At 38.3% G+C, this 21096-nt stretch overlaps 1 protein-coding gene across 5 annotated transcripts in view; it reads right to left on the reverse strand.

The window, feature by feature from the left end:
• LOC149952427 (neuroligin-4, X-linked-like) overlaps nt 1-21096 on the reverse strand; it is a 206191-nt gene that overhangs the window by 47369 nt on the left and 137726 nt on the right. For all 5 annotated transcript variants that reach the window (XM_090168529.1, XM_090168528.1, XM_090168526.1 and 2 more), the window contains exons 5-8: nt 13978-14228; nt 13644-13820; nt 13412-13558; nt 3085-3299 (exon numbers count right to left, since the gene is read on the reverse strand). In XM_090168529.1, the coding sequence (XP_090024655.1) occupies nt 3085-3299; nt 13412-13558; nt 13644-13820; nt 13978-14228 (790 nt within the window). The remainder of the gene's footprint in view (nt 1-3084; nt 3300-13411; nt 13559-13643; nt 13821-13977; nt 14229-21096) is intronic.

Here is a 21096-nt window from a genome sequence, read left to right on the forward strand (position 1 = left end):
TAAGTAAATTCGAGGCCTGGGGAAGACTTCTCCATTTTAGGTGGACGACCTTATACCATCGAGTGTAGGTTAAAAAGAAATACGTCTGCTTGACTAAAAGCGTTGGGTAATGCTTTTACTTAAGAGTACAGAGAGCAAACCTATATTTTGGTCTTCGGTGGCGAGGCGTTGGGATGCGAAAATGGGTTGCACTTAAGCGTTTTTTCGACGCGAAAGAAATTAATGGCTATTTTGCAGTGACGTAAAATGCCCCGTTTCTAAGTGAAAAATGTAAAACAGTCGAGAGTTGAAAGTATAACGAATCACGGCGCTCAAACTATTAACTTTGTTCGTGTCGTATATACAAGGACTTTCTTTATGATTTTCAAGTTTAACAGTAGGCCTATTTTAAACCGAATTTGTTTTTGGGTTTTTTCGTTTCATTTTGAAGATGGCGCTTTTAGATTCCATTCGTTTTGCGCGACACCGAAATGTCACCAGTGACGAATGACTGTTTTCCGTACGCGTCTATGCAAAGAGAGCTCGCTTTTATACTTTAAAAGTTATTTGTTTTCGTGTTGTTCGTTTTTAGACACATTTCAAGGGATTTGTGTGTATTGGTTTCACGTACAGTGTAGCCGATGCCGCTGGTGCCGCCGTATTCCACATATTTAGGGTTATAAATTTCCACGATAACTAGTTCGACGTTACATTTATCGGCCTCGGTAAAATCTACATTTTTTTTTAAATTAAGAGCGACTTGATTGAAAATTATATTTTTAGTTAGTACTGATCATTTCTGAATTACGTTTTCGGTTTCATTAAAAAAATTAATTTTAAGTAAGATTTCTGTCCAATTCGCGGGACCTCATAACTCGCGTACGCATTTTTGTAATATTTGAATTTCGTACCAATTGATACAGGCGCCGTCTAACTACAAAAAACATGGCTACCTTATTTCCAAAACCAGGTAACTCGAAAAAATCGGTTTATCTATAAATTAATTTAATTTTACGCGTTAGCGTTTCGCTACCTTATTTCAAAAACCAGATAATATTCCTCTTGGGTTTATTAATTTAATGTACAAGATGATTGAAAATTTGTTGAAATTTAAATTTAATATTTAAAATATAGTTAATACATCGAGAGGATTATGTGTACTTAAATGTCCGTGACATCTTGTATAAATTGGTTCTATAGCTACTCGGCTTTGGTGTAGATTCACCGAGGGGGAAGGTTAAAGGTTAGGTCAATAAAGTTTATATCAAAATACCGAAATGGTTGTAGAAGGCTGACGATTTTATTTTTTTATTTTTGACATCCACACATCGGTGTCGACCCAAGGCCTTAGACACCAGCACACAATAACTGACTAATCAGGTCGAGATATGTGTAACGGCCACGCCAACGGGGGATACGTGGGGACAGGGGTGGGGACACCCGTGGCGGAAGTATTCCGACCACCCGTTGGGGGATTGGTGGTCATCCTCACACGGCCATCCATAAACTCTGCCTCCCGGACGCCTGGGATTACAGGAGTGAGCCACTACTCTCGGCAAGGCTGACGATCTCGTACAAAGAAGTGAAGATTTTAGTGTAAATTTTAAAATTATATAATAAAAATAATAATCAGCTAAGCTAATAGCCAAGGAACCACTTTAGGCCCAAATCAGCTAGCGACTATTAATGCCATTAATTCTGGTGGCCGAGTTACAATGCTTAGGAGGATGGTGGCATGCCCTTCACGCCACGCGAGCCAACAGCTCCTTACACTCACTATTACCGTTAACCTCGACAAGTTTTTATGGAAGGGGAAACCGAAGAACTCGGGGTAAAACCCCTTTAACCAGTGTGGATAGTGAGTTTGCAAATTCTACACGGAAGGAGTTGCTCCGATTTTTCAGACAGTACCACAAGCTGCGGTCGAACCCGGCTCATTTAGCTACGAGGAAAATGTGCTAACCATTCCACACTTTTCAAAAGCCATTTCAAACACTAAACAAAACAGTGGATAGAGTTTTACAGAAATAATTCAAACGCCTAATACGCAATAAATAAATAAATTATGTATTCAGTAGTGGGCGGTGAAAAGCCCTTCATGCCACGCGAGCCAACAGCTCCCTACACTCACTATTATGGTTAACTTCAACACGTTTTTATGGAAAGCGTAAATCTGAAAACTCTCTAACCAGTAAGGAATATTTTTAAACTTCCTCTATACGTCATCGTTGTGGTCTCTTGCCATAGAAACAGCTCGTCTATAAGAAGACATCACTTTATTTCTAAGTAATTAATTCAGTCGTAAGTGCCGTGAACTCTCATGGGTCTTTTGTGGACATGAATACTGAACTATACCATTCCATTCCGAATACATTTATGAATTAATATTTTGAAATATAGAATTGTAAGAAGAAATTCAAGAAAAGAATGAGAAATTTTTTGTTTCTTCGATAGGATATTGATTTTAAGAGAAAACGCGAACTTAAATTGAACTCGGAAATTTTTACATTTCTAAATATATCAAACAAAACGTTTGTGAAATTTCTCTATTATTTTTCATTCCCGGGCAAAATCACTCCAACACCAACTTTCCCGGAATAAGAGAAAAATATTCAACATTTCCTTAGTTCCCTTTAAACTGAAAATAAATGTTTTTCTGGCGGCCGCTTCTAACAATGGAAAATACCCCGAGATATCTCCATTGAATATTATAATAAAAATCGCATGCCTAACCCTGTTTTTCGTTCACGAAAATATCCGCGCCTATTGGGAAGGGCTTTTGTTAATATATTCCCCCAAAAAAAAGGATTTTATTTCATCCCTCCACCCCTTTTTTATACAATTTTTTATTTGAATATTTTTTATCGGCTAGAAGGGTAAGGGCTTGGGGTGAGGGGGGCCTTAACCACGAGAACCCTTCTTTATCTATTCATAGTAAATCAGCTGGTAGCGGGTAAACAAACACAAAAAGTTGCCTCTGTAAGGATGGATAGGAAAAAAGTTCAGCCAGTTTTCTAGCGTTAATGCTTAGCGACCTGTTATGGCGGAGATTTATGGGCGTAATGCTTCTTCAAAGGATAAAGCGAATTGAATTTGTTAGCTTACCCGGCTTTGGCGAAGTTCGTCCAGAAGGTCATGGCTGCCTCGGACAGTTGGATTTCGGCCCTGGTGTAGTTGCGACTGAAGTGGCCCAACGCGTTGACCATTGGAGCGCCGAAGATGTACGGTAACTCCTCGCCCTGGATGCAACCCAGGCGGATCGGATAGTCACCTTCTTCGGTTTGGTGGTTCATGACGTACTGGTAACTTTGAATTCGTACCTGTAATGGACAACGATAGTGGGTGTCTAGTTGACAAGAGGTCTCGGCTATTCGAATATAGAATCAGGGGCGTAGGAACGTTCTAGAAGTTGGAGGGGGCAAAGATAAATGAAAAGGGGTCTGGATAAAGGTTTTTAATTTTTAATTTAGTGAAGCTTCTCCGAATGCATGTGTACTGTTTACTTCTATGTAAATTGGCGGGAAAAGACTGAAATTTAAACACAGTTGAGGTTCTATAAACTGCATATGCGTTTAAAATGATAATTTGAGTCTTTTGAAGATTTCAACTGACCAAAGGTTAGAGGGGGCAATAACATTAGTTGCCCCTCCCAGCAAAATTCTAGGGAGGGGCATTGCCCCCCTGCCCCTCCCGGTTCCTACGCCCCTGTATAGAATTCAGAAGAAAAAATCCCAATTTTGGTTAATCTCGGGTTTTAGATCAATCCCGCTTTCTGAGAAATTTCGGGTATTCAAATATTGAATATATTAGAACTAAAGTTGTAAGTCGGGAAATATTCTGGAAAATTAGCCAAAACTTTCTTCCGGAAAACTTTCCGTATTTTTCCGAAAAAGAGAAAAAGGGGTTTAATTCCATAAACCATGATTAGCCTTATTTTGTTCGCAATTTCAAATTTCGCGGGTTTTACACCTCATTTGGTCAAATTCAAAAGTAAAACTAAACCTCTAGACTAGTCAAAAATAAAAACCCTTTAAAAGTAATATATGGTTCAGTTTTCTTATTTTCCACATTTAATCTTACCGGAAAATTAAAAACTCTAATTAGAACCAATCCCTGTTTTGGGTAATCTCGGGTTTTCGAATATAGAATGTAAAAGAACCAATCCTCGTTTTGGGTAATCTCGGGTTTTCGAATATAGAATGTAAAAGAACCAATCCTTGTTTTGGGTAATCTCGGGTTTTCGAATATAGAATGTAAAAGAACCAATCCTCGTTTTGGGTAATCTCGGGTTTTCGAATATAGAATGTAAAAGAACCAATCCTCGTTTTGGGTAATCTCGGGTTTTCGAATATAGAATGTAAAAGAACCAATCCCTGTTTTGGGTAATCTCGGGTTTTCGAATATAGAATGTAAAAGAACCAATCCCTGTTTTGGGTAATCTCGGGTTTTCGAATATAGAATGTAAAAGAACCAATCCTTGTTTTGGGTAATCTCGGGTTTTCGAATATAGAATGTAAAAGAACCAATCCTTGTTTTGGGTAATCTCGGGTTTTCGAATATAGAATGTAAAAGAACCAATCCTCGTTTTGGGTAATCTCGGGTTTTCGAATATAGAATGTAAAAGAACCAATCCTTGTTTTGGGTAATCTCGGGTTTTCGAATATAGAATGTAAAAGAACCAATCCTCGTTTTGGGTAATCTCGGGTTTTCGAATATAGAATGTAAAAGAACCAATCCCTGTTTTGGGTAATCTCGGGTTTTCGAATATAGAATGTAAAAGAACCAATCCTTGTTTTGGGTAATCTCGGGTTTTCGAATATAGAATGTAAAAGAACCAATCCCTGTTTTGGGTAATCTCGGGTTTTCGAATATAGAATGTAAAAGAACCAATCCTCGTTTTGGGTAATCTCGGGTTTTCGAATATAGAATGTAAAAGAACCAATCCTTGTTTTGGGTAATCTCGGGTTTTCGAATATAGAATGTAAAAGAACCAATCCTCGTTTTGGGTAATCTCGGGTTTTCGAATATAGAATGTAAAAGAACCAATCCCTGTTTTGGGTAATCTCGGGTTTTCGAATATAGAATGTAAAAGAACCAATCCCTGTTTTGGGTAATCTCGGGTTTTCGAATATAGAATGTAAAAGAACCAATCCTCGTTTTGGGTAATCTCGGGTTTTCGAATATAGAATGTAAAAGAACCAATCCTTGTTTTGGGTAATCTCGGGTTTTCGAATATAGAATGTAAAAGAACCAATCCCTGTTTTGGGTAATCTCGGGTTTTCGAATATAGAATGTAAAAGAACCAATCCTCGTTTTGGGTAATCTCGGGTTTTCGAATATAGAATGTAAAAGAACCAATCCTTGTTTTGGGTAATCTCGGGTTTTCGAATATAGAATGTAAAAGAACCAATCCTTGTTTTGGGTAATCTCGGGTTTTCGAATATAGAATGTAAAAGAACCAATCCTCGTTTTGGGTAATCTCGGGTTTTCGAATATAGAATGTAAAAGAACCAATCCTTGTTTTGGGTAATCTCGGGTTTTCGAATATAGAATGTAAAAGAACCAATCCTCGTTTTGGGTAATCTCGGGTTTTCGAATATAGAATGTAAAAGAACCAATCCCTGTTTTGGGTAATCTCGGGTTTTCGAATATAGAATGTAAAAGAACCAATCCCTGTTTTGGGTAATCTCGGGTTTTCGAATATAGAATGTAAAAGAACCAATCCTTGTTTTGGGTAATCTCGGGTTTTCGAATATAGAATGTAAAAGAACCAATCCTTGTTTTGGGTAATCTCGGGTTTTCGAATATAGAATGTAAAAGAACCAATCCTCGTTTTGGGTAATCTCGGGTTTTCGAATATAGAATGTAAAAGAACCAATCCTTGTTTTGGGTAATCTCGGGTTTTCGAATATAGAATGTAAAAGAACCAATCCTCGTTTTGGGTAATCTCGGGTTTTCGAATATAGAATGTAAAAGAACCAATCCCTGTTTTGGGTAATCTCGGGTTTTCGAATATAGAATGTAAAAGAACCAATCCTTGTTTTGGGTAATCTCGGGTTTTCGAATATAGAATGTAAAAGAACCAATCCCTGTTTTGGGTAATCTCGGGTTTTCGAATATAGAATGTAAAAGAACCAATCCTCGTTTTGGGTAATCTCGGGTTTTCGAATATAGAATGTAAAAGAACCAATCCTTGTTTTGGGTAATCTCGGGTTTTCGAATATAGAATGTAAAAGAACCAATCCTTGTTTTGGGTAATCTCGGGTTTTCGAATATAGAATGTAAAAGAACCAATCCTCGTTTTGGGTAATCTCGGGTTTTCGAATATAGAATGTAAAAGAACCAATCCCTGTTTTGGGTAATCTCGGGTTTTCGAATATAGAATGTAAAAGAACCAATCCTTGTTTTGGGTAATCTCGGGTTTTCGAATATAGAATGTAAAAGAACCAATCCCTGTTTTGGGTAATCTCGGGTTTTCGAATATAGAATGTAAAAGAACCAATCCTCGTTTTGGGTAATCTCGGGTTTTCGAATATAGAATGTAAAAGAACCAATCCCTGTTTTGGGTAATCTCGGGTTTTCGAATATAGAATGTAAAAGAACCAATCCTCGTTTTGGGTAATCTCGGGTTTTCGAATATAGAATGTAAAAGAACCAATCCCTGTTTTGGGTAATCTCGGGTTTTCGAATATAGAATGTAAAAGAACCAATCCCTGTTTTGGGTAATCTCGGGTTTTCGAATATAGAATGTAAAAGAACCAATCCTCGTTTTGGGTAATCTCGGGTTTTCGAATATAGAATGTAAAAGAACCAATCCTTGTTTTGGGTAATCTCGGGTTTTCGAATATAGAATGTAAAAGAACCAATCCCTGTTTTGGGTAATCTCGGGTTTTCGAATATAGAATGTAAAAGAACCAATCCTCGTTTTGGGTAATCTCGGGTTTTCGAATATAGAATGTAAAAGAACCAATCCTTGTTTTGGGTAATCTCGGGTTTTCGAATATAGAATGTAAAAGAACCAATCCTTGTTTTGGGTAATCTCGGGTTTTCGAATATAGAATGTAAAAGAACCAATCCTCGTTTTGGGTAATCTCGGGTTTTCGAATATAGAATGTAAAAGAACCAATCCTTGTTTTGGGTAATCTCGGGTTTTCGAATATAGAATGTAAAAGAACCAATCCTCGTTTTGGGTAATCTCGGGTTTTCGAATATAGAATGTAAAAGAACCAATCCCTGTTTTGGGTAATCTCGGGTTTTCGAATATAGAATGTAAAAGAACCAATCCCTGTTTTGGGTAATCTCGGGTTTTCGAATATAGAATGTAAAAGAACCAATCCTTGTTTTGGGTAATCTCGGGTTTTCGAATATAGAATGTAAAAGAACCAATCCTCGTTTTGGGTAATCTCGGGTTTTCGAATATAGAATGTAAAAGAACCAATCCCTGTTTTGGGTAATCTCGGGTTTTCGAATATAGAATGTAAAAGAACCAATCCCTGTTTTGGGTAATCTCGGGTTTTCGAATATAGAATGTAAAAGAACCAATCCTTGTTTTGGGTAATCTCGGGTTTTCGAATATAGAATGTAAAAGAACCAATCCTTGTTTTGGGTAATCTCGGGTTTTCGAATATAGAATGTAAAAGAACCAATCCTCGTTTTGGGTAATCTCGGGTTTTCGAATATAGAATGTAAAAGAACCAATCCTTGTTTTGGGTAATCTCGGGTTTTCGAATATAGAATGTAAAAGAACCAATCCTCGTTTTGGGTAATCTCGGGTTTTCGAATATAGAATGTAAAAGAACCAATCCCTGTTTTGGGTAATCTCGGGTTTTCGAATATAGAATGTAAAAGAACCAATCCTTGTTTTGGGTAATCTCGGGTTTTCGAATATAGAATGTAAAAGAACCAATCCCTGTTTTGGGTAATCTCGGGTTTTCGAATATAGAATGTAAAAGAACCAATCCTCGTTTTGGGTAATCTCGGGTTTTCGAATATAGAATGTAAAAGAACCAATCCTTGTTTTGGGTAATCTCGGGTTTTCGAATATAGAATGTAAAAGAACCAATCCTTGTTTTGGGTAATCTCGGGTTTTCGAATATAGAATGTAAAAGAACCAATCCTCGTTTTGGGTAATCTCGGGTTTTCGAATATAGAATGTAAAAGAACCAATCCCTGTTTTGGGTAATCTCGGGTTTTCGAATATAGAATGTAAAAGAACCAATCCTTGTTTTGGGTAATCTCGGGTTTTCGAATATAGAATGTAAAAGAACCAATCCCTGTTTTGGGTAATCTCGGGTTTTCGAATATAGAATGTAAAAGAACCAATCCTCGTTTTGGGTAATCTCGGGTTTTCGAATATAGAATGTAAAAGAACCAATCCCTGTTTTGGGTAATCTCGGGTTTTCGAATATAGAATGTAAAAGAACCAATCCTCGTTTTGGGTAATCTCGGGTTTTCGAATATAGAATGTAAAAGAACCAATCCCTGTTTTGGGTAATCTCGGGTTTTCGAATATAGAATGTAAAAGAACCAATCCCTGTTTTGGGTAATCTCGGGTTTTCGAATATAGAATGTAAAAGAACCAATCCTCGTTTTGGGTAATCTCGGGTTTTCGAATATAGAATGTAAAAGAACCAATCCTTGTTTTGGGTAATCTCGGGTTTTCGAATATAGAATGTAAAAGAACCAATCCCTGTTTTGGGTAATCTCGGGTTTTCGAATATAGAATGTAAAAGAACCAATCCTCGTTTTGGGTAATCTCGGGTTTTCGAATATAGAATGTAAAAGAACCAATCCTTGTTTTGGGTAATCTCGGGTTTTCGAATATAGAATGTAAAAGAACCAATCCTTGTTTTGGGTAATCTCGGGTTTTCGAATATAGAATGTAAAAGAACCAATCCTCGTTTTGGGTAATCTCGGGTTTTCGAATATAGAATGTAAAAGAACCAATCCTTGTTTTGGGTAATCTCGGGTTTTCGAATATAGAATGTAAAAGAACCAATCCTCGTTTTGGGTAATCTCGGGTTTTCGAATATAGAATGTAAAAGAACCAATCCCTGTTTTGGGTAATCTCGGGTTTTCGAATATAGAATGTAAAAGAACCAATCCCTGTTTTGGGTAATCTCGGGTTTTCGAATATAGAATGTAAAAGAACCAATCCTTGTTTTGGGTAATCTCGGGTTTTCGAATATAGAATGTAAAAGAACCAATCCTTGTTTTGGGTAATCTCGGGTTTTCGAATATAGAATGTAAAAGAACCAATCCTCGTTTTGGGTAATCTCGGGTTTTCGAATATAGAATGTAAAAGAACCAATCCTTGTTTTGGGTAATCTCGGGTTTTCGAATATAGAATGTAAAAGAACCAATCCTCGTTTTGGGTAATCTCGGGTTTTCGAATATAGAATGTAAAAGAACCAATCCCTGTTTTGGGTAATCTCGGGTTTTCGAATATAGAATGTAAAAGAACCAATCCTTGTTTTGGGTAATCTCGGGTTTTCGAATATAGAATGTAAAAGAACCAATCCCTGTTTTGGGTAATCTCGGGTTTTCGAATATAGAATGTAAAAGAACCAATCCTTGTTTTGGGTAATCTCAGGTTTTCGAATATAGAATGTAAAAGAACCAATCCTCGTTTTGGGTAATCTCGGGTTTTCGAATATAGAATGTAAAAGAACCAATCCCTGTTTTGGGTAATCTCGGGTTTTCGAATATAGAATGTAAAAGAACCAATCCTTGTTTTGGGTAATCTCGGGTTTTCGAATATAGAATGTAAAAGAACCAATCCCTGTTTTGGGTAATCTCGGGTTTTCGAATATAGAATGTAAAAGAACCAATCCTCGTTTTGGGTAATCTCGGGTTTTCGAATATAGAATGTAAAAGAACCAATCCCTGTTTTGGGTAATCTCGGGTTTTCGAATATAGAATGTAAAAGAACCAATCCTCGTTTTGGGTAATCTCGGGTTTTCGAATATAGAATGTAAAAGAACCAATCCCTGTTTTGGGTAATCTCGGGTTTTCGAATATAGAATGTAAAAGAACCAATCCTTGTTTTGGGTAATCTCGGGTTTTCGAATATAGAATGTAAAAGAACCAATCCTCGTTTTGGGTAATCTCGGGTTTTCGAATATAGAATGTAAAAGAACCAATCCCTGTTTTGGGTAATCTCGGGTTTTCGAATATAGAATGTAAAAGAACCAATCCTTGTTTTGGGTAATCTCGGGTTTTCGAATATAGAATGTAAAAGAACCAATCCCTGTTTTGGGTAATCTCGGGTTTTCGAATATAGAATGTAAAAGAACCAATCCTCGTTTTGGGTAATCTCGGGTTTTCGAATATAGAATGTAAAAGAACCAATCCCTGTTTTGGGTAATCTCGGGTTTTCGAATATAGAATGTAAAAGAACCAATCCTCGTTTTGGGTAATCTCGGGTTTTCGAATATAGAATGTAAAAGAACCAATCCCTGTTTTGGGTAATCTCGGGTTTTCGAATATAGAATGTAAAAGAACCAATCCCTGTTTTGGGTAATCTCGGGTTTTCGAATATAGAATGTAAAAGAACCAATCCTCGTTTTGGGTAATCTCGGGTTTTCGAATATAGAATGTAAAAGAACCAATCCTTGTTTTGGGTAATCTCGGGTTTTCGAATATAGAATGTAAAAGAACCAATCCCTGTTTTGGGTAATCTCGGGTTTTCGAATATAGAATGTAAAAGAACCAATCCTCGTTTTGGGTAATCTCGGGTTTTCGAATATAGAATGTAAAAGAACCAATCCTTGTTTTGGGTAATCTCGGGTTTTCGAATATAGAATGTAAAAGAACCAATCCTTGTTTTGGGTAATCTCGGGTTTTCGAATATAGAATGTAAAAGAACCAATCCTCGTTTTGGGTAATCTCGGGTTTTCGAATATAGAATGTAAAAGAACCAATCCTTGTTTTGGGTAATCTCGGGTTTTCGAATATAGAATGTAAAAGAACCAATCCTCGTTTTGGGTAATCTCGGGTTTTCGAATATAGAATGTAAAAGAACCAATCCCTGTTTTGGGTAATCTCGGGTTTTCGAATATAGAATGTAAAAGAACCAATCCCTGTTTTGGGTAATCTCGGGTTTTCGAATATAGAATGTAAAAGAACCAATCCTTGTTTTGGGTAATCTCGGGTTTTCGAATATAGAATGTAAAAGAACCAATCCTTGTTTTGGGTAATCTCGGGTTTTCGAATATAGAATGTAAAAGAACCAATCCTCGTTTTGGGTAATCTCGGGTTTTCGAATATAGAATGTAAAAGAACCAATCCTTGTTTTGGGTAATCTCGGGTTTTCGAATATAGAATGTAAAAGAACCAATCCTCGTTTTGGGTAATCTCGGGTTTTCGAATATAGAATGTAAAAGAACCAATCCCTGTTTTGGGTAATCTCGGGTTTTCGAATATAGAATGTAAAAGAACCAATCCTTGTTTTGGGTAATCTCGGGTTTTCGAATATAGAATGTAAAAGAACCAATCCCTGTTTTGGGTAATCTCGGGTTTTCGAATATAGAATGTAAAAGAACCAATCCTCGTTTTGGGTAATCTCGGGTTTTCGAATATAGAATGTAAAAGAACCAATCCTTGTTTTGGGTAATCTCGGGTTTTCGAATATAGAATGTAAAAGAACCAATCCTTGTTTTGGGTAATCTCGGGTTTTCGAATATAGAATGTAAAAGAACCAATCCTCGTTTTGGGTAATCTCGGGTTTTCGAATATAGAATGTAAAAGAACCAATCCCTGTTTTGGGTAATCTCGGGTTTTCGAATATAGAATGTAAAAGAACCAATCCTTGTTTTGGGTAATCTCGGGTTTTCGAATATAGAATGTAAAAGAACCAATCCCTGTTTTGGGTAATCTCGGGTTTTCGAATATAGAATGTAAAAGAACCAATCCTCGTTTTGGGTAATCTCGGGTTTTCGAATATAGAATGTAAAAGAACCAATCCTTGTTTTGGGTAATCTCGGGTTTTCGAATATAGAATGTAAAAGAACCAATCCTTGTTTTGGGTAATCTCGGGTTTTCGAATATAGAATGTAAAAGAACCAATCCCTGTTTTGGGTAATCTCGGGTTTTCGAATATAGAATGTAAAAGAACCAATCCTCGTTTTGGGTAATCTCGGGTTTTCGAATATAGAATGTAAAAGAACCAATCCTTGTTTTGGGTAATCTCGGGTTTTCGAATATAGAATGTAAAAGAACCAATCCTCGTTTTGGGTAATCTCGGGTTTTCGAATATAGAATGTAAAAGAACCAATCCTCGTTTTGGGTAATCTCGGGTTTTCGAATATAGAATGTAAAAGAACCAATCCTTGTTTTGAGTAATCTCGGGTATTTGAATATAGAATGTAAAAGAACCAATCCTTGTTTTGGGTAATCTCGGGTATTCGAATATAGAATGTAAAAGAACCAATCCTTGTTTTGGGTAATCTCGGGTTTTCGAATATAGAATGTAAAAGAACCAATCCTTGTTTTGGGTAATCTCGGGTTTTCGAATATAGAATGTAAAAGAACCAATCCTTGTTTTGGGTAATCTCGGGTTTTCGAATATAGAATGTAAAAGAACCAATCCTCGTTTTGGGTAATCTCGGGTTTTCGAATATAGAATGTAAAAGAACCAATCCTCGTTTTGGGTAATCTCGGGTTTTCGAATATAGAATGTAAAAGAACCAATCCTTGTTTTGAGTAATCTCGGGTATTTGAATATAGAATGTAAAAGAACCAATCCTTGTTTTGGGTAATCTCGGGTATTCGAATATAGAATGTAAATGAACCAATCCTTGTTTTGGGTAATCTCGGGTATTCGAATATAGAATGTAAAAGAACCAATCCTCGTTTTGGGTAATCTCGGGTATTCGAATATAGAATGTAAAAGTACCAATCCTTGTTTTGGGTAATCTCGGGTATTCGAATATAGAATGTAACAGAACCAATCCTCGTTTTGGGTAATCTCGGGTACTCGAATATAGAATGTAAAAGAACCAATCCTCGTTTTGGGTAATCTCGGGTTTTCGAATATAGAATGTAAAAGAACCAATCCTCGTTTTGGGTAATCTCGGGTTTTCGAATATAGAATGTAAAAGAACCAATCCTCGTTTTGGGTAATCTCGGGTATTCGAATATAGAATGTAAAAGAACCAATCCTCGTTTTGGGTAATCTCGGGTATTCGAATATAGAATGTAAAAGAACCAATCCTTGTTTTGGGTAATCTCGGGTATTCGAATATAGAATGTAAATGAACCAATCCTTGTTTTGGGTAATCTCGGGTATTCGAATATAGAATGTAGAAGAACCAATCCTTGTTTTGGTATTATCGAGTATTAAAATATAAAATAAGCAATCGAGCTTTTGGGTAATCTCTGTTATTGGAAAATTGAACATGGAAGAACCAATCCCGCTGTTGGGTAATCTTACCTGGGCATGAAAGCTGCCAACCTCGACCACGGGCGCCACAACCAGGGCATCTCCAACGGAGTCAACTGTGCTATCAAAAACGTTGATGGGGTGTTGCACTGGTCGGGTCCAATCGGTATATTCGTTGACCACAGTGAGAAATATTTCCTATATAAGAACAGAAGACTATTACGGCCAAAGTGCCCCGTTTCCTGTTTCGCCGTTTCGGAGCAATTTCGGTTTCCTTCCGTACCTGTAGATGGAAAGTGTAAAGATTCCTGATGAGGGTTCGAAGAAGTCGATCCCGGCGAGCTTCTTCGATGCCGTAGCGCTCTTCGTGGGCCGAAAATTGGAAATAGGATTCGACCCGAGTGCTTCCGAACATCATGTCGTATTGACTGAACTGAGAATGGAACTCCTCCATCAACACCTGCAGACGAAGAAAGAAAAAGAGTGCCTTAGAAGTGGAACCCGGTCAATATTGGTCAAGCCTCGTCTTCGCCGGGACACAAAGACCGAGTGGAACTATCGATTCTATTTGCTTCTCTTCTTCGCGTTCCGCGGGTGGGTTTCGTCGACTGTCTTACCCGGGGCTCGTGGGTGATGACGATTCCGTCGACGGTGGGTCCGAAGGCGGTCAAGTGGTCGGGCACCAGTAATTGAACCCTCTGAATATCGGCCAAAGGTCGTTGACGCATACATTCCACCAGCGCCGTGTTGTCGTAAATTGAACATCCTAAGACTCTCGCTAGATGGCGGGTGAAGGTGGCCGCCTCTCGGGCCACTGCCCACGAACTCAAGGCCGATCCGCTCTGTAATATCGCTCGCGAGAATAAACCTGCAAAGATAATATTACCACTTGTATCAATCTCGCCGAGTATAGTTTATAATTAACGACGTATAACTTAACCAACAACTAGTCTTATCGATAATTAGAACTTAGTTTGCATTTTGACCGAAAGTGGAGACACATGGTGGTGATAAATTGTACCACGTCTCCGTTCAGATTCAATAAGTGAGTTTCAACTCGGAGCGACAAACACAAGGAGAACGCAGCTTGCCTTTAAACACGCTAAATCAGTGTTGTGTACAAATTTCATTGGACGAGCCTTTACGCTGAACGTTTTACGGGCGGGGGGAGGGGAGACAATTTCCTAACTTTCCCCTTACGACGGCAGCAGGCGCTAAAGCGTTGAAAAAATGAAAAATATACACAAGAAAATGCTCGACTTTTGACGGGTTGCGTTTTCCTTTTATGGGGTGTTGTGTTTGTTGCTCCTAGGTTTCAATAACTATTAAAATGGTTAAAATTCATAAAAATTAAAAATAATTAAAAAGCGTTTAGAGACAACTAGTTCGCGTCTTAAAAAGATTACTTTTATAAGTAATTAATTTAATTAATATTAAGATGGTACTTTTCACATAATCTTCTCTTTTTTCGTATAACTGCGCGATGTTATTGAAACTCGTTAATTGGACAAAAACGTGATTAAAAATAAGAAATAGGGTAGGACATATCGAAAATGAATTTTATACTAAAATATGACTAAAAATATTTTTACCAATATTCCTCGATAAATATCAATTCAAATACAATTTAACGTTAAACCTACGGCTTGTAGCTAAATGTTTATTTTAAAAATATCCTTTTTACGTTAATTTATATTGGTAGGTTCCTATACAAAATTGTATTATAGGTCAGATTAATTAAATTTCAATAAATTTTTATCTTAAGGAAGTGAAAATCGCCAGGAGCTAAGCGTATACACTTGATGATAAAGTTGAAACTCGAAACTTTCTCTCGAGAAAATACAGATACGAGACCAACTATTTTCGAGCTTAGTAAATATTTGAAAATATCAAAACAATTCAAATTCGAGAATATTAAAATTTTAAAAACCAATTTTCAACTCTTTTTGTTTATAGTTAACTTCATTACTAAACAATATATTTCGGATAAATTAAGATTTGATAAACTATTTTCGAGCTTAGTAAGAAGTTCAAACTTATTCGGAGTCGTCGAATATTAATTTTCGATATTTATTCCCCTTGCGTAGCCCTGCATTTAGTTAACTAGTATTGAAACAACTTAATTTCCAAGGCAATATTAAGATTATAGCCTACATTTTGTAGGGTTGTTTAAGTAAACCGCATAATTTCGCAAAAAGAACTTGGTACTTATTTAAATTAATGAAATTTAAGTTATTTCGTAGAAAATTCCATAAATAAGGTTATAGAATAGAGTGTCTTTGATCATTTACGTCTGGGAATTGATATATATTTTGAATGTGGAATTTCCCGGCGCGAATTTGAATTTAAGAGAATTTGACGTGTTTCATAACCGATATCCTTCTCGGAAAAATATCACGACAAACAGAATAGCTGGCTATGCTTTCCTATTTTCGCTTTTCTATACAGGGTGTTTAAAAGGTTATGCAAAAAAGTTAAGGAGTTGAGAAGTATGCCTGTTTTTTTCCCATTTTCCTAAAAGAGTGCCAGAGAGCTTCAAAGTGTGGCCTAGGAGCAACAAACACAACACCCCACACAAGGAGAACGCAACCCGTCAAAAGTCGTGGATTTTCTTGTGTACATTTTTCATTGGCTAGACGCTTTAGCGCCTGCTGCCGTTGGAAGTGGAAAATTCGGAAATTGTCTTCCCCCCCGCCCGTAAAACGTTCAGCGTAAAGGCTCGTGACGCTCGTCCAATGAAATTCGTACACAACCCTTCGTTAGCGTGTTTAAAGGCTAGCTGCGTTCTCCTTGTGTTTGTTGCTCCTAGGTGTGGCCTACTAGCTCCTGGAAGTAGGCTGCAACAAGCACGGGGATGCGCCGGTTCGGGTACCATTCCTGGTAGAGACGTTGAGCAGCTAAAGCATTGTCATCCACTAGTCCCTACACGAAATGAATATCCGCCAGTTCATCACGACTTTAAATACTGTTTAAGTTTACGTTTTTACGCTGGTTACCTCGATTTGTTTACAAAGTCCTTTTTTACCTATCACACGAACCCAAACCTTAATGTTCGCGTTTCCCCCTTTTTTATTTTTGGGGCTTGTTGCAGCCTACTTCCAAGAGCTAGTAGGCCTTACTTTGAAGCTCTTTGGTGCTCTTTTCACTCATCGTAGGAAAATGTGGAAAAAACTGGCATACTTCTAAACTCATCCCCTACCACTCCTTAAAATATTTGCAAAACCTTTTGAAACACTCTGTATAGCCAAACACGATCGAAATATATTGAGCTCGAACGATACGATCCTGATTTCAGTTGGCATTGAGATATTGACCAGCGGTATGCGCAAATGTCTATGATCTGAAAATTTTTACAAAACGATAGTAGTGGAGCTGTATTTTTCAGTTGTGAGGTTTGTCTAGCTCTAACCATTGACCTTAAGACGACCTGAGTAAATTGTATAAAAACTTATCTTGAGAATTTATCGATAAAATTGAGTTGTTATAAACTCCTTAAAGGAGCACAGATTCTTCGAAACTTCACTAGTTTCTGGAAAATCTCGGGGAAATTGCGAAATTATTATTGGTTGGATTTAGAAAATCCGACCAATAATAAGGAAGGAACTAACTGAAATTCTGGTAGAATTTTTCCAAGGATTCCATGGCCCCTAAATACCCTTCACAGACGATGACTAAAAAATTCGATTTTATTAAGCCAAAGTTAACTTTTCATAAGTATTTCAGTATAAAAAGGTTACGTTAATTTCTTTATAGGGCCATAAAATCATTTTAAAAACTCAGCCCGAATTTCTGCTAGGTCCGTCCCTTTCGTATAACGTGATAGTAGATCCGACCAATGATAATTTAGTTTTTTGAAGCTATATTTCTGAAATTCATATGATTCTGTGGCCCTTTAAGGCAGCGTTGCCAACAGTAATATAATTATGGTACATTTCGATAATATTACCTTTCGATTTTCTCCGTACTATAATTTCAATACCTTTTTGCGATAATTTTACTATATTTTCGATATTTGTGCGATAATTAAAGACATTTTTAAAAAGTTCGTATTTGTCTAGGAGCAACAAACACAGCACTGCCCACACAAGGAGAACGCAACCCGTCAAAAGTCGTGCATTTTCTTGTGTACAGTTTTCATTGGTTAGACGCTTTATCGTGTGCTGCCTTCGGAAGGGGAAAATTTGGAAATTGTCTTCCCTTCCGCCCGTACAACGTTCAGCGTAAAGGCTCGTCCAATGAAAGTTGTACACAACACTGCGTAAGCGTGTTTAAAGGCTATAGCTGCGTTCTCCGTGTGTTTATTGCTCCTAGCTTTTTGTTAACTTAAGAACTCCGTTTCCAGTGTGTTATATTACTCCTAGTAGGTTAAAAATGTAAATAATATACTACTAGGAATGTTTGGTTTGAGCCTTCTTAGATTCCAAGCGCTAACACGCTATAACGAGTATTTAAAGTTGGCCGTACTTTTGTACTATAATTTTCTAGAAATTTCGATAATTTTTGGAACTTCTATACTATAATTGAAGTTTTGGAACCTGGCAATGCTGCTTTAAGGGAATCAAATCCAATTTTACCCAGCCTGAAAAGGGTATAAGATTCCATACGCGTGTGCTATGTTACCGTGCCATCTTACGGATACCGTCTAGATTTCGAGTAGAAAGGGAAATATATTGATACTGGTAGTAGTCAGTTGCACGGAAGATCCAAAGAGAAACGTATAAAAAGAGGATGGAAAAGGAAAAAACAAGTTGGCACAGCCACCATAGTAGCCTCTTCCTCCTAGCACTCTTGATTTAACCTCTTTGATTAAAAACCGCGGCTCAGCATTGGCATAGGTAGATAGAGAGAACTAATACCAATCGAATGACGCATGAATTAAATTTATATCGAGTGCGGTTGAAGAGAATTCGTCGATTCCCGGGGACCTATACGGAGCTATACAGGGTGTTCCAAAAGGTTATGCAAAAACTTAAAAGAGTTGTAGGGGGTGAGTTGAGAAGTATGCCTGTTTTACCCCCATTTTCCTACGATGAGTTAAAAGAACGCCAGAGAGCTTCAAAGTGTGGCCTACTAGCTACTGGAAGTAGGCTGCAAGAAGCACGGGGATGCGCCGGTTCGGGTACCTTTCCTGGTAGAGACGTTGAGCAGCCAAAGCATCCGCAAGTCCATACACGAAATGAATATCCGCCAGTTCTTCCAAAGTGAACTCCATTGTTGCAGTTTGAAAGTCATGAGAAATCGCGGTTCATCATGACTTTAAATACTGTTTAAGGTTACTTTTTTACGCTGGTTACCTCTATTTGTTTACAAAGTCCTCTTTTACCTACCACACGAACCCAAATCTTAATGTTCACATTTCCCTGCTGCTTGGTTTTGCGTTTGTTGCAGCCTACTTCCAGGGGCTAGTAAGCCACACTTTGAAGCTCTCTGGCGCTCTTTTTACTCATCGTAGGAAAATGGGGGAAAAACAGGCATACTTCTCAACTCACCCTCTACAAATCCTTAAAATTTTTGCCTAACCTTTTGAAACACCCTATAGACTATAGGGACCTATAGCTTCCACTCTATTATTCACCACAGGCCCGTAGGCAGAAATTTTTTTTAAGGGGGCAGTAGCTTTTGGTGAGGGGCCACATTTTTTCGTTACCGAATTTCAAAAATTAACATAAGTGGCGCCGTGAAATGTTTTTGCTGTTCAACAAAAAAACCTTGCTTTCTGAAGCAGACCATTCTACAACTTGTATTTTAGTAAGAAATAGTTACCTATAAATAACGATCTAAACCTTAAATAAAGACAAGTGGCCCAAAAGGAAAATTTCAACGAATAGCAGTTTAAAAAACTAATAAAGATGAAGGGGCTGAGAATATGCTTTGAGGGGGAAAGGATTAAATTGAGGGTGCAGGTGGGGGCAAATAAAAATTTAATCTATTTTTGAGGGTCATGTCCCTGAATACCCCCCCCCCCCCTGGCTACGGGCCTGATTCACCACCACCACCACTACATACATCAGTAGCGAAAATAACAATCTCTTCCTCTATACTAGAGGAAGAGGTTTAAAAGGTTATAAAGGAAGAGAGGCTTGAAGTTAGTGCCACCATCGTGGACTCGTTCTCTTTCTCGTACCAATATTTTCTTTTTCTTTGATAAGATTCCTGCGAATATTGCTGACCGTTGAAGAAATAAAGAGCTTCGGAGAGAGAGAGAGAGAGAGAGAGAGAGAGAGAGAGAGAGAGAGAGAGAGAGAGAGAGAGAGAGGAACAGAAAGAGCTTGGAGAGAGGGAGAGAAAAGGACCAGGGCTTTGGAGAGGAGCGTAAAGGGTCCGAATGAGAGAGGCGTTCGGTAGGTCCAGAATATGAGAAATATACTGCGAAGGGGTGGCCGTATCATCGGCTGCGTTTTCCGCGGCGTTGACCACTCGATAGCCGGCCTCCCGTGACGTCAGAAGGGTCATCACGCCACCCCTCCCACCCCGTTCTTTATTCTATAGCTTCGGCTCAATCTCGAGTGCTTCGCTCCGCCGTCCGAACTTCCAGCAATGAATATATCGGCCGCACTTTTATCCTTTCTTTTTCATCCTCATCCCTTCTCCTCGCTCTCCGCTTCGACGTCTTTTAAGGGATGGATTCCATACTCGGGACCACACTTTCCAAACCTTAACTGCCACTTGATTTAAATAGTCGTTCTCGTAGACCGTACCCGTTCCTTTAACTCGCCGGGTATGTGGCCGGTTACGTCGGCGATTTTGGGGAGGATGGCGAGGGATTGTTAGGGGCTGCGAACTAGCGAGCGGGGGATATAATGGAGGAGCAGCTGGGGGAAAAGATGGCCCGTTCCCCGAGCGAGAATTTAAAGGGTTAGTGCTCCCGTTCCTTCCTAGATGGCATTGTACGTCCGCGTTCTTGCCAGGGATAAGAAAGTGTTTGGATAAGATAGGTAGGAATGGGAAGACACGGGCGGCGTCTGGCAGGGGATAGGGCACGTGCTGGGGCCCTGAGGGAACGGACATAAAGATTTGACGCGGCGCCATTAAGAGGCACTTTGGCCCGCCTAATGCGATATTGGTGAGGCAGCGCCCCCCACGTTTACTCAGTTAGGCGCGAACCTCGCCTCTCATTGCGGAGAAGATCTCTCCGAAAGCTGCAGATTCCTGGAAGTCTAACGCAATCTCGTCGCGGTGGGGAAAACGGCAACCCCGAATTGGGGTTTATTTTATTAAGGGTCAGTTTTTGTTTATATATGACCCAATCCGACAGGGTTTCCCGCTGAAATCTATTTCTCCTCGCATCGCGATGGATTCGTGTCTCAAGGTGTGTTGCCATTGAAAAGATTACTTCTGTCGCTAACATTCAATTCTTCGTCGAAGACAATTTTTCCATTTTCGGAATTGCCATGTTTCGCGAAGGGGATAATCTTTGTTATAGGTAGAAACGTTACCATTTTCTACTATTCCCGTTGAATTAATACAAATTCCTATTCCATTTGCGTTCAAATACTTGTCTTCCAACCATTCCCATTTCATTTGACTTACATTTTATCATTCCTAACCATTCCCAACCATTCCCCTTAAAACAATATCCATTTAATTCCATCTAATTTACGATCAAATGTTTGTTTTCCAACCATTCCCATTGTGTTTTATCATTCCCAACCATTCCAATTGCATTTTATCATTCCCAACCATTCCCATTGCATTTTATCATTCCCAACCATTCCCATTGCTTTTTATCATTATCA

This window comes from Leiobunum rupestre, chromosome 3, assembly GCF_980474605.1.
Source record: "Leiobunum rupestre chromosome 3, qqLeiRupe1.1.hap1, whole genome shotgun sequence".
In the NCBI taxonomy this organism is placed as follows: domain Eukaryota; kingdom Metazoa; phylum Arthropoda; class Arachnida; order Opiliones; family Sclerosomatidae; genus Leiobunum; species Leiobunum rupestre.